Source organism: Lampris incognitus, chromosome 17 (assembly GCF_029633865.1).
Source record: "Lampris incognitus isolate fLamInc1 chromosome 17, fLamInc1.hap2, whole genome shotgun sequence".
In the NCBI taxonomy this organism is placed as follows: Eukaryota; Metazoa; Chordata; class Actinopteri; order Lampriformes; family Lampridae; genus Lampris; species Lampris incognitus.
Genome location: NC_079227.1, coordinates 15,964,917 through 15,977,776, shown reverse-complemented (window position 1 = coordinate 15,977,776; position 12,860 = coordinate 15,964,917). Strand labels below are relative to the sequence as shown.

Below are 12,860 nucleotides of genomic sequence, written 5' to 3'. Positions count from 1 at the left end.
AGGTCCCGAAGAGCACAGTGGTCTCCATCATTCGTAAATGGAAGAAGTTTGGATCCACCAGGACTCTTCCTAGAGTTGGCCGCCCAGCCAAACTGAGCAATCGGGGGAGAAGGGCCTTGGTCAGGGAGGTGACCAAGAACCCAATGGTCACTCTGACAGAGCTCCAGCGTTCCTCTGTGGAGATGGGAGAACCTTCCAGAAGGACAATCATCTCTGCAGCACTCCACTAATCAGGCCTTTATGGTAGAGTGGCCAGACGGAAGCCTCTGCTCAGTAAAAGGCACATGACAGCCCACTTGGAGTTTGCCAGAAAGCACCTAAAGGACTCTCAGACCATGAGAAACAAGATTCTCTGGTCTGATTGAACTCTTTGGCCTGAATGCCAAACGTCACGTCTGGAGGAAACCAGACGTGCCTGTTGTTCTTGGAGGCTAAGCTTCTTGAGTCTCCTGGGTAGAGATGAAAGGACGGCATTGTAAGTGCGAGATAGGTGGTGTCGCAGAACTCCTCCTCTGTTGAGGGATGGTTTTCCAGTTTCGCATAGATGGCTTCCTTCACCCCTCTTTCAAACCATCTATCTTCCCTGTCCAAAATGTGTACATTGCTGTCCTTGAAGGAGTGTGTCTTCTCCTTTAAGTGTAGATAAACTGCTGAGTCTTGTCCTGAGGAGTTTGGCCTTCTGTGTTGGGCCATCCGTTCGTGTAGTGGTTGCTTGGTTTCTCCTATGTATAGGTCAGGGCAATCCTCATTGCATTGTACAGCATACACCAGATTGCTTTTTTGGGTGTGTGGGACATGGTCTTTGGGATGAACCAGTCTTTGTCAGAGTGTGTTGCTGGGTCTGAAGTATACCGGGATGCGGCGTTTGTTAAAAATGCTCCTGAGTTTCTCGGAGACCCCAGAAATATACGGGATGACTATGTTATTCCTTCTGTTCCTTTTCTCCTCATCGCTCACTCGGTTGGTCTTTTTGGAACGTGTTGCAGTTTTCACAAAGGTCCAACTGGGGTAGCCGCAGGTTTTTAAAGCTCCCTTCAGGTGTTTGTGTTCTTCCCGTTGGGCCTGAGTGCTGCTGGGCACATTGTCAGCTCTGTGTTGCAGAGTTCTGATGACACTCAGTTTGTATTCCAGAGGGTGGTGTGAGTCGAAAAGTAGATATTGGTCTGTCTGTGTAGGTTTCCTGTAAACCCCAATGTGGAGGCTCCTGTCTTCCCCAATGTGGACGTCACAGTCCAAGAAGGGCAAACTGTTGTTCTTTACGTCTTCCCTTGTGAACTCAATGTTCTTGTCCACTGAGTTGATGTGTTCGGTAAACGCTTGCACCTCTTGTGTTTGGATTTTGACCCATGTGTCGTCCACATATCTGAACCAGTGGCTCGGAGAAGAAGCTCAAAGAATTGTCAATAAATGTTGAGAAGCTTAGCCTTCAAGAACAACAGTCGGTCACTAACAGCTCCAACGACTCATGACCACTGAATGGAGCACTAACGAAGTCGAAACTAACACCCCCAACGACCGTCGCTGCTTAACATCGGATCACAAAGAGCCACGCACATCAATACCTCTGATAACGACAGGCGTTGCTAAACATCGGAACACAAAAGAGCCACGCATAACAGTACCTCTGATAACGACAGGCATTGCTAAACATCAGAACACAAAGAGCCATGGACATCATTAGCTCCGATAACAACTCCAAAGAGGATAAATATCTGAGTTTCATCACCAGCCAGTCAGACTAGCTTGGTCTAGTCAGAAAGGCACGAACTGATGAAGCCTCTTGGATGAGAGGCGAAACGTCTTCACGGCTATAGTATATACCAAGTCCAGTTGCACTCGATTCAATTCCTGTGGATAACCATGACCTGGATGAATGAGAACATTCACAGACATACTGCCAAGGGTGCCTCAACCAAGTACTGAGTAAAGGGTGTGAATGCTTATGTACATGCAATATTTCAGTTTTTTATTTTTAATAAATTTCTACAAAACCTTTTTCACTTTGTCATTATGGGGTATTGTATGTAGATTGATAAGAAAAAAAAAGGAATTTAATCCATTTTGGAATAAGGCTGTAACAAACAAAATGTGGGGAAAGTGAAGGGGTGTGAATACTTTCCGGATGCACTGTAAAATGTGTGTGTGTATATATATACTATATAGTATATATATACACACACACACATTTTATACACATTTTTATTCAATGGCCCAACATGCTTCACCTATCACGAAATGAAAGTACACTTTGATTTTCACTGCTCAAACTTGGAAAGAGTTGTCAATAAATGTTGACAGAAATTTCACTTGTCCTGGTTGTGATTTCAGTAAAATCAAGTTTCCTGTTTTAAGATGTATGCTCTGTGATTAAGTACTATTTTTAAGTTTGGGCCTACGTATTTCAAGATGAGCCAACTTGTTTCAAGTAACGGAATAATAATACTCCACTAGTATTAAGTAGTTTCCACTTGAATTAGTGATTTGATTTCTTGTTCCTTTTTCAGTGTGCTAAAATTAAGAATGCAAAAAATTGAGTTAAGAACTATTTGCTTCATTTGCATATTTTTCAGCTCCAATAATTTGGTAGTAATCTTTACAGCTCTTGATTTTTTTGACAGCACCCAGCTGCTCTGACGTGTATGGTTTAGCGTTGGCTGTGGCTGGGGCACCCTCCTCTGACGCGGTGGTGTAGTGGTCTAAGCGTCGGCTTTGTGTTGATGCAGTTGCCCACTGGGGACCAGGGATCGCGCCTCGGTCTCATCAGATCCGACTCTGGCCAGATTCGATGAAGCAGTAATAATTGGCAGTTAGCGAACGCATGCAGTACGAGGGTGGGTGTTTGCACTAGAATAGGGAGCGATTGGCCACTAAATTGGGAGAAAAGGGAAAAATCTGAAATAAATTTTTTTAAAATAAATAATTATTTCTTAATATTCAGTGTATTTCACTTACTACTGTGCTGTAGCAAGTCTGATCTTAAGTAATTTGAGCTATAAACCAGCATTTTCTTCTTATTTCAAGCCTTTGAACACTCATCCGAGCCTACTTATTTCAAGACTGGAACCAACTTACAATTTCTTGTCAAGTAAAATTATCTTGCTGCATAGACAGACAACTTCACTAGTATTAAGTACTTTCCCCTCAAATTCAGTGTTTATTTCTTGTATTTAAGCTCATGTTTTTTGCAGTGTGCCATAAGCAATCATGCCATAAGGATGATTGCTTATGGCATGAAACAGGCTTCTACTGTCTCATAAACAATTTACTTGACTCACTGGGTTATACAGATGTTTTTTTAAATAAGTGTGTGTTCACTTACTCACCTGGTGTGGAAGGAAGTGCACCTGTGTGACAGCAGCATTCTCATCATGCAGGCCCATGAATTCCACACCTGGGGCTCCGTATCTGAACAACTGTCAAGGACTGACTACATGTCAATGGCAGGTACAGTTATATTAGGGAAATATACAATAATGGGCTTGCAGAAAATATTAAACTGATTAAAAAAAAAATCTGTAAGTATAGGGTTGCCTATATATATATATATATATATATATATATTTATTTATTGTTTAATTTAAACTTTCCCTTTTCTCCCCAATTGCATCAGCCAATTACCCCACTCTTCCGAGCTGTCCCAGTCACTGCTCCACCCCCTCTGCCAATCTGGGGAGGGCTTCAGACTACCACATGCTTCCTCCAATACACGTGGAGTCGCCAGCCACTTCTTTTCACCTGACAGTGAGGAATTTCGCCAGGGGGACATAGCGCATAGGAGGATCGCGCTATTCCCCAAGTTTCCCCTCCCCCCCGAACAGGCGCCCCGACTGACCAGATGAGGCGCTAGTGCAGTGACCAGGACACATGCCCACATCTGGCTTCCCACCAGCAGTCACGGCCAATTGTGTCTGTAGGGACGCCTGACCCAGCCAGAGGCAACACAGGGATTTGAACCGGCAACGGAATAGACCGCTACACTATCCAGATGCCCTCAGGGCTGCCTACATTTATCATTCTGTGTGGTATTGCTCTTATTTGCATACAAGTCTTGTATGCCATTTATTTATTTATTTATCCCCCCCCCTCCCCAATTGTACCTGACTTATTACCACACTCTTCCGAGCTGTCCCGCTTGTTGATCCACCCCCTCTGCCGATCCGCGGACGGCTGCACACTACCACATGCCTCCTCCGATACATACTAATTTGCCAGCCGGTTCTTTTCACCTGACAGTGAGAAGTTTCGCCAGGGGGACGTAGTGCGTGGGAGGATCATGCTATTCCCCCCAGTTCCCCCTCTCCCCTGAACAGGTACAACGACTGACCAGAGGAGGCGCTAGTGCAGCAACCAGGACACACACCCACATCCAGCTTGCCACCCGCAGACACGGCCAACTGTGTCTGTAGGGACGCCCAACCAAGCCGGAGGCAACACTGGGAATCGAACCGGTGACCCCTATGTTGGTAGGCAATGGACAACAGACTGCTACACTACCCAGATGCCCTTTGTATGCCATTTATAAAAAGAACACATGCTCGTAAGTTCTTTGTGATTCAGCCTGAAGCACCTTATACTGTCTAATAATAAAGTCATTCACAGATTTCCTCTATGCAAGCTTTAGTGTTAACCCAGAACAATCTCCTGCATTGTACATATGGATTTGTCTATTGAAAGAAGGCACTGGAGTTATCACAACCAGTGTGTGTGTGTGTGTGTGTGTGTGTGTGTATATAGTATGTGAATGGGGAGAGAGTACTGACTGGCTCCACCACACTGTCAATGAGCCTAATTGTGTGAAAGGCCATGGAGGCACACTCACACACAGACTGCAGTGTGTGAGAGTGCCAGGCAGTAGGCATTGAGTAAGAGCGTGAGAAAATGAAATACCTTCACCAGGTAACAATGTGAACCACAGACCAGGATTTAGCAGAGTCAGAGCCATTCATTAACACTGCCTCCATCAAGTTCTGACATGACGTTCAAGATTCTTCCCTTAAAAACTATTTAAACACTACATAGTACTCACACACGTGCACCTACAGATAAAGATGGTTATCAACACACAGCAGGAACACTGAAGGATACAGCTTGATGGCTCCAGACCGAGTACCTATGGCGAGGAGCTGCAAGGAGGGGCTGTAGCCCAGGGCACTGGGCTGGTGGGGGAATCCATGCTCCACTGTCTTGAGTTGCAGAAAGCAGAGAATGAATGAGAGATAGACAAGATGAGGCAATGAGAGCAGAGACAATGGCAGGATAGCACAGACACAAGATGGGAGCAAAACAGGAGACATATAATGGGAGGTGAACAAGAAATGGGTAGGGGAATATGGATAAGAATTGTGACTTAATCTCATGTTAAAAAGGTGGTCCTTAAAAATAAATGACTTTTGTCATCTATCCTAATTAACGCCATGATTAGACCTGCATTTCTTGTCTCTCTTACTTTGTTGAACTGGAAGAGTTCCTGTTTGAGTCGGTCTCTCTGGGACTCCTGGCCATGCTTCCTAAACCTCTTCATCCTCTCTCACCACCAGCCCAGAGCCTGCAGGCCCAGCACCACTAAACACTGAATTGGAAAAAAAAAGAAGAAAAATAAAGGGATTCAAAGAGAAACAAAGAGAGGTAAAGTGGAAGAAGAAGCATATTGGGAAGGAAAAAGGGAGAGAAAGTTGAGCAGTTAAATATTATGATTTATTCAACAGTTTTATATCACAACTTGAGAAAACAAAATACAGGTAATGGTACAGACAAGAAAAAGTGACGTCACTCGAATAGAAAATAACTCCTGGAACAGCATCAGAGAAATCAATACAAGTCTCTGAAGTAAAGGAACAAATCCAGCATTCCATGGAAACTCAGCTCAGGTAGCTTACTTTGTGTGAGATTACGGACAAGACAAATGATGAGAGAAAGGAATTCTACAAGCAGACTCTGGCCCTTTATCTTTTGCAATGAGAACACACACACACACACACACACACACACACACACACACACACACACACACTTTCCCTTCCCTGGATGGATGAATGTGGCATCTTCTCAAACAAGAGCTTAGGGTCAAAGGTCAGTCAGGGTAAAACTAAGACCATTGTTGAACTATTTCAGCCCCACAACCGACCTCAATGTGCACGCGCATGTGCACACGCACGCGCATGTGCACACGCACACGCACGCACGCGCGCGCGCGCACACACACACACACACACACACACACACACACACACACACACACCACTCTTGCAGACCAGACATGCCAGCTGATGAAAACACCTGTCACAGAACGTGGCAGTTTCTACAGAAGCCACTTCAGAGAGAAAAGGAGAAAAGGAAAAGGGGGAAGGCTGACAGGGGAAAGGTTCAAGTCAGCCTGACATTCTTTTATCATTAACACACTCTGGAATACAAAAATTAGAAATAAAGCTTGACCCCAATCACCTTCTTCTTATACCTTATGACTGCTGAAATAGTACAGGGTCTTGGACAGCTTGAGTCTCTACTTCAGAGACATGGGCATGCTAAGCTCTACCACGTGAAGGAAAAGCTCAACCAGCAAGCAGTAGAACGGCCTCTAAGCTTTATTGTCTCCACTCACAGTCCAGGCCCTTAAAGCTAGCTACTGTAGCTACTTCACTGTGTGACACTGGGGAAGGTTCACGTAGGTTAACTCTGCTAGATAAGGTTCCAATCACACCGTAAACAAATCACAGGAGACGTGATTTTTTTTTTTTATCGAAGTCTTTTTATCGCAAATTTTCAAAGTATACAAACCACAAACATTGTATCCAACCTAATCCCAAGTATCCACCCTGCTTGCCTGCCTACCAGACCTGCACCACTAAATAAGAGTAAGCCATTTCACATAAGTGCCTAAGAGTAGAAGCACATAAAAAACAAAAAAGTCAAACACACAGCAACAGAACAAGTCACAGGAGACGTGATTTATATATCATATGTCTATGACACAGTCCCAAACTATTTGTCATCATTTCCCATTTTACCAGCTCGTTTGTCTCATTCCAAAGTCGAGACATAACTCTGGAATTGGCCTTCCTTCATATCAGCAGCTCCAACTTACTCACCACCGAGACGGTTCATAAACTTCCCAAGTGAACTTCCTCCCACGAAAAAAGATTTTATGACATTGGGCGAAATGGCATAAAAGAAGAAATGTTACGTTCTGTATCGATCATGGACTGCAAGTAGAGGGCAATTACTGATGGCCATGGTGAACCTGTCTGGACTGGGGGCATTTGTTGTGCTTAGTAAGAAAGACTATTTTAACTTTGAGCCAACATAAATATCGGTGATAATGCAGAACAATAAAGCTGAGAGCAAAACTGCCTGCTGTTAGTGCTGTCAATATCAGCTCACTGTAAAAGCGATCACAACTGTAGGTGTGTCAACAAGCTTGTTGTTGTAGAAGATCACAAGTCCTTAAAGGCACTGTGTGTGGGGGTGTGTGTGTGTGTGTGTGTGTGTGTGTGTGTGTGTGTGTGTGTGTGTGTGTGTGTGTGTGTGTGTGTGTCCCATGAGGGCTAGCAGAGCAGAAAGAGACAGCTCAAAGCCGTAAGCCCTAACAACAATGGCAGGGTGGGAGGTAGGCTTCACAAGCAGCGAAATGCTTCTATGGCTTACTGGGGCTACAGGAGGGACCTGCTGAGGAAAAATGAGACTGGCAAGATAACACAAACACTTGTAAATACTCAAACAACCCGTCTGGTAACCTTGGTTTCAATCACAAGCACTGACCACCACCACCTTGTTCACCTGCTACAGCAATGCTAACAGTCAACAGCAGCAAGTGTGTTTCTCTCTCCCATCTTTGGATGTCCTAAAAGGTTAGATTCAAGGAGATTAATTGTAGGCTTTCAAATAACTTTACAGACATCCAAGCACAGCTTAACCGGTCATTAAATTAACCCTAATTCCCAGCCCAGCTACTTATTAGAGACCCCTGGTTTTCAATGAACCTCACTATTAGCTAGACTACAGTAATGTTTAATGCTGTCAGTTGTGACAGCTGGATCAACCTCCTCCTCCGTTTGCTTTCTTTCTCCCCAAGTGTGCCGTTTTGGTAGGAAAGCCCCAACTGCATCCATGTGTTAAAGAAACCCAGTGGGATATTCGGCGAACTGGCCTACATCCTCCGAGCAAACCAGACAACAGGTCAACAACGTTGGAATTTTTAGGACTTGTGTAACACAATGAATGCAAACACATTAGGAAGCCAGTTGCTCTTAAAGACACAAACACCGGACAGAAATGGAAAGACTCAATCTATAAATGTCCATGTTAGGAAACGCACCACTTGAATTTGATCAGTTAGAAACATCGTCTACATTCAAGATTTTTTAAGATCATTAAATTACTAATGGAATCATCATTTTTGTTTTTCCCAAAACCAACCCAAAATCACTACTGGAAAATTAAACTTTGGCTAAATATCTCAGGTTAGAATTTTTATCTCTCAGGCTGCAGACACAAGGTTTTATAAGGCACAAAACCACAACTAAGTGTGAGACTGTCTTCACTTGAGGCTAGCCAAAAGGGGACGGGGATGTGGGGGAATCAGAGACAACAATTAAATTTTCCATTCAGTGAGACAGGTTTAGCTGTGAGTCATGATGAGGCTAGCATGTCTGACTGCACATATAAGGCTTTATGTGCATTTCCAAGCCTGTGGTCAATGTCAATAATGTTACAGGAAAGTAGAGCAACAGAGGGACACAGAAAAAAAGGACTAGGGCCATTTCGGCCAAAAAACAAAGCAAAAAACAAGTGTCGTAATTCTACGCTCGGCAACATATGGATTTTCCCAGGAAATTCGATTGGTCAGAGAAGGGCATTGACCTTCAGCTGAGGAATGGGTAATAAAATGAGACTGAACGCTCACTTTCTGGGGCATTTTGGTTACCTACGACCACACTCTCCATCAAGAGTGAATACACCCCTGAGCATCGTGTGGTAAGAGTCAGTGATGATGTCAGACAACTGCTAATCTGCACAACATTCACACTGAATGCCACAACAGAAAACGTTGGCCTGAATGTGTAGCAAATACATCTGTTGTCCAATAAAAAAAATACTAGGCTCTCTAACTTGTGATTAGTTCTGTAGAAAAAAGAAAAAAAAATGTGGATTTTTTTTTGGCCACAGCTCAGTGACATCACCAAATTCCCAGCATATCAGCTGAACCATCTGACTTGAAGAGTCAATGGAGAAGAAGAAGAAGAAAAAAAAACATGCCTGGACATGGCATCAACAATCTCAAAGGAGGAGTAAACTAGATCAACAGAGCTGCAGAGAAGTTCTCCATCTAAACAACATAGTTAAAATACTCCCTCAGCATTGGAACGAGTGACCAAGGAAATGCCTGGCATCCAAAATATTCTAATAATGGACTTATGTAATCAACAGCTATGTCAGCACTTGCCAAGAAGAAAGAAAAAGGCGTACCACTAATCAAACCCCCACCATAATAACGGCAAAGCAATGACAAACTTTTAAAAACACAAACTTTTAAAAACAGACTAACCCAAGTTCATATTCATAGCATCAAGAACTGCAGCTATAATATAACCAGAACCACACAGATAAAGAATAACCTGTTTGACAGCAACAATTAAACACTGCAGCCTAAGAAGACCGCTTGCAAATGCATCTCTCATGGTGTGATACAGTTGAGATTGACTTGCGAGCACACACCTCTCTCCCTTTCTCATAAACCTTGTCCTGCCACCATTTTCCCATGCAGGTGCTGGATCATCACAAGTTTTCCTTCACACTCTGAAAAAATGCTTGTTGATGCCGAAACAAGAATAAAGGGATGTGTACAGTGTGTGGCACCTCACTGTGATCTGCAACCAGACATAGCTGGGCTATTCTCAGTGGTAGTGATGACACATCTCATACTCGCCATCAAATGATGTGGTGTGTGAGTGGTGCTTCATATCAGTACACTGAGAAAAGGGGATGGGGTTCATCTTTACATAAGCTGGTCAACGAAGGTGGCACTTGGGTAAGATCGAATTGCGTTATGTGTTTAATTGAAATTCCTTTCTTCTGTCTTTGGATACAAGAATACAGCCAATAAATAGAGACACCAGATATAGGAGTCTTTTTCATGACCGCTGCAGTCAACAATAGGGATGCTTCCTACCCAAGCTCTTCTTTTGCACTGTCCCTTACACAACAGAAATAAGATCTTGTCAGTTTAGGGTGTGGCTGGCAGGATGTCAGTCTCCCACCCACTTGCCCCCTTTCCTGTAATCAGAACCAGAGTGAGAGAGGGGGGAGTGGTCGACTCAGGAGCACAAAGTTTATACTGGCTCAGCTTCTTAGTGGTGGTACATTGTCCTGTCATTAGCTTAGCTGCACTTCATTTTCAATATCATACTAACAACAGTGATATATTAGCCCCAAACAGCTACCAATAACAAGTCAAGATTTATTGACTTGAGACAACATGACACAAAGGAGAATAGGACTTGCAGATGCAGTTGAAAAAGAAACCTAAATAGCGTTCTTTAAATCTGCGGCAATAATTTGACCTGAAGAGGAAATGAGATCCTTCAGTTGCCAATATAAGATTATTCACCGTTTGTTGTTGGTCTGCAGTTTGGAGCAGCGACTGTAAAGCATGAGAAGAATTTGACTGGAGGGCAAAAGGATATTTTATAGCATCCCTACTTCCCATGTTGTTTCATTAGTAAACCTTAGAAAAAGCTTATTCTACCGTTTAATAATCTCTTCCACATTTTCATGGGTAGAACAGTAACCAGGTAAAAAGAATTACCATAAAGAAAAGCTAAAACAAAGAATTCTGTTTGAAAAGTTTGCAGACACGGTATGCATCTCTAAAACCTTGTCATTCGTGCAAAGATGAACAATCGGCTTTCCTGTTCAAAGGGAATACCGCCATACAGAAAGCATTTGAAATAGTAAAGAAAAAACCTTCTAAAAGCAAGTTTCCACTGTTTACTTAAATCACTTTAACAACTAAAATAATTGTGCAATTTGCATGATATCTTTTTCAAACTTAACTCAGCAGGTGAAGGTTTCATCCCGGACTGGCAAACATTTGGGAGAGCATTTATTTTACCTCCATAATAGTTTCAGGTGGACTGTAATGTGCAGGTGGAGTGGAACTAGGTCTGCTGAGAACAAAGGCTTGTTGTTTGGTAAATTTGCACTGATGCAGGTGAGAGATGGAAGGACACTGTCCACCTGCCCTTCACTAAAAGTCTGTCCAAACTACGGAGGACCTGCTTGACCACTTGTCCTGTGTTCTGATAGCCAACGCGAACATGATTGACTGTCAAAGCTTATGATGCCAGTAATTCAACAGGTGTTGATGAGGTCATTTATTTGCATTAGCTGATAGAAAACCATTCATTACACATTTGGTGACAAGCAACCAGCTTGCTTCGTTGTTAAGTGCAGTTACAGAAAGCACCTGTAGAATGAAAAGAATCTGAACCAGGTAGATGTAGTATAGGTCTTTAAGGCTTTCACATTTATTCTACACTATGTGGCTTGAGGTCAGAATGTTGTCATTTAGCCTAACCTAGTTGCGAATTCCTGAGAAACTGGACCAACCGGTGTCACTCACACACACACGCATGGGCGGGCGCGCGCGCACGCACGCACGCACGCACACACACACACACACACACACACGCCCCCTCCCCAAACAGACAATTACTCATGGATAAAACCAGACCGTTGACTCAAAAGGGTTTACTACCTGCAAACGAGGAGACACACCTAACTGAATCTTGAATCCATCTCCAGATTTCAAAATAATATATATATATATATATATATATATATATATATATATATATATATATATATATTATCATGCAACAGCAGACATTACGGCTTACTGTATTGGTTACAAGTTTACATTTAGCGGCAGGGACCAAGCTCCACATCAATACCTTCGCTGTTTGTCTGTGTTGGACCCAAATGAATGGTTTAGCAGGCTAAAGAAACAAGCTAACGCCAAGCTAGTTAACGTTAGCCCACTTTGATCGGGCGCACTGCTTATGAGTTATTGATTAACGTTAGCTGGCTAGCGGCTAGCCAACTAGCCAGCGAATGGCAGTTTAGTGAAGAGCGACCATCTCATTGGCGGACGATAGTTTAGTGCGGTGGTCCTTCAGGTGTTCGGCACACCTCACGACTTTGGTCTGGTACAATGATGCTGCTTATTTGTTAGCTAACTGGCTCTACCGCAAAACACCTGTGAGTTAATGTGCGGGCCCTCCTCCCGACTCACCTGACTCCAAACAGCCGTCGCTCAGCCACCCTTTTCAGCAGCTTGTTGAACCCTCCTGTCGGTATCCACCGTTTCATAGACCGGCGGCGATCTCTTTCTCCCAGCTGAGAAGAAATGAGACTGGGCAGAGGAGAAACGCCGTCCCGATATCACAGAATCACTATTTACCGACTGAATCAGACCGTCAACGGGCCTGTTCGTAAAACTTAGGTAGAACCGGTGATCTCTCTCTTCCCACCGCTGCGGTGGCCTCGATGGTTCCTCATTAGCGCGTCCGCAGGGCTGAGCTAAAGTTGACTGGTTTAGCTGTTAACTCCTCCCCTCTCCCCCTTCCTCCGGGCCACACTCGACACAGAAAAAATAAACAATCCCAAAAAACAACGTATATCTTTTTTTTTTACTGTCTCCGTTTGTTATGTAATGATAGTAAATTGCTATAATTTATTAATATAATAAGTACAGTGGTATCAGTAAAATGTAATTGTCTTTGTGTTGCACTGCTGTGGGCTGAGGGAAACGATGGTTCGTTTTATTTCATGTGCGCAAGTGCATGAAATGAAATGACAAAATG

The 12,860-nt window shown here is 43.5% G+C and overlaps 1 protein-coding gene across 1 annotated transcript in view; it reads right to left on the bottom strand.

Moving 5' to 3' along the window:
• Positions 1–12,532, bottom strand: part of llgl2 (LLGL scribble cell polarity complex component 2) — a 28,452-nt gene extending 15,920 nt beyond the window's left edge. The window contains exons 1-4 of the mRNA XM_056297057.1: positions 12,290–12,532; positions 5,447–5,569; positions 5,086–5,183; positions 3,324–3,405 (exon numbers count right to left, since the gene is read on the bottom strand). Of these exons, the coding sequence (XP_056153032.1) occupies positions 3,324–3,405; positions 5,086–5,183; positions 5,447–5,521 (255 nt within the window). The 5' untranslated portion in view covers positions 5,522–5,569; positions 12,290–12,532. The remainder of the gene's footprint in view (positions 1–3,323; positions 3,406–5,085; positions 5,184–5,446; positions 5,570–12,289) is intronic.
• Between the last annotated feature and the right edge of the window lie 328 nt (positions 12,533–12,860).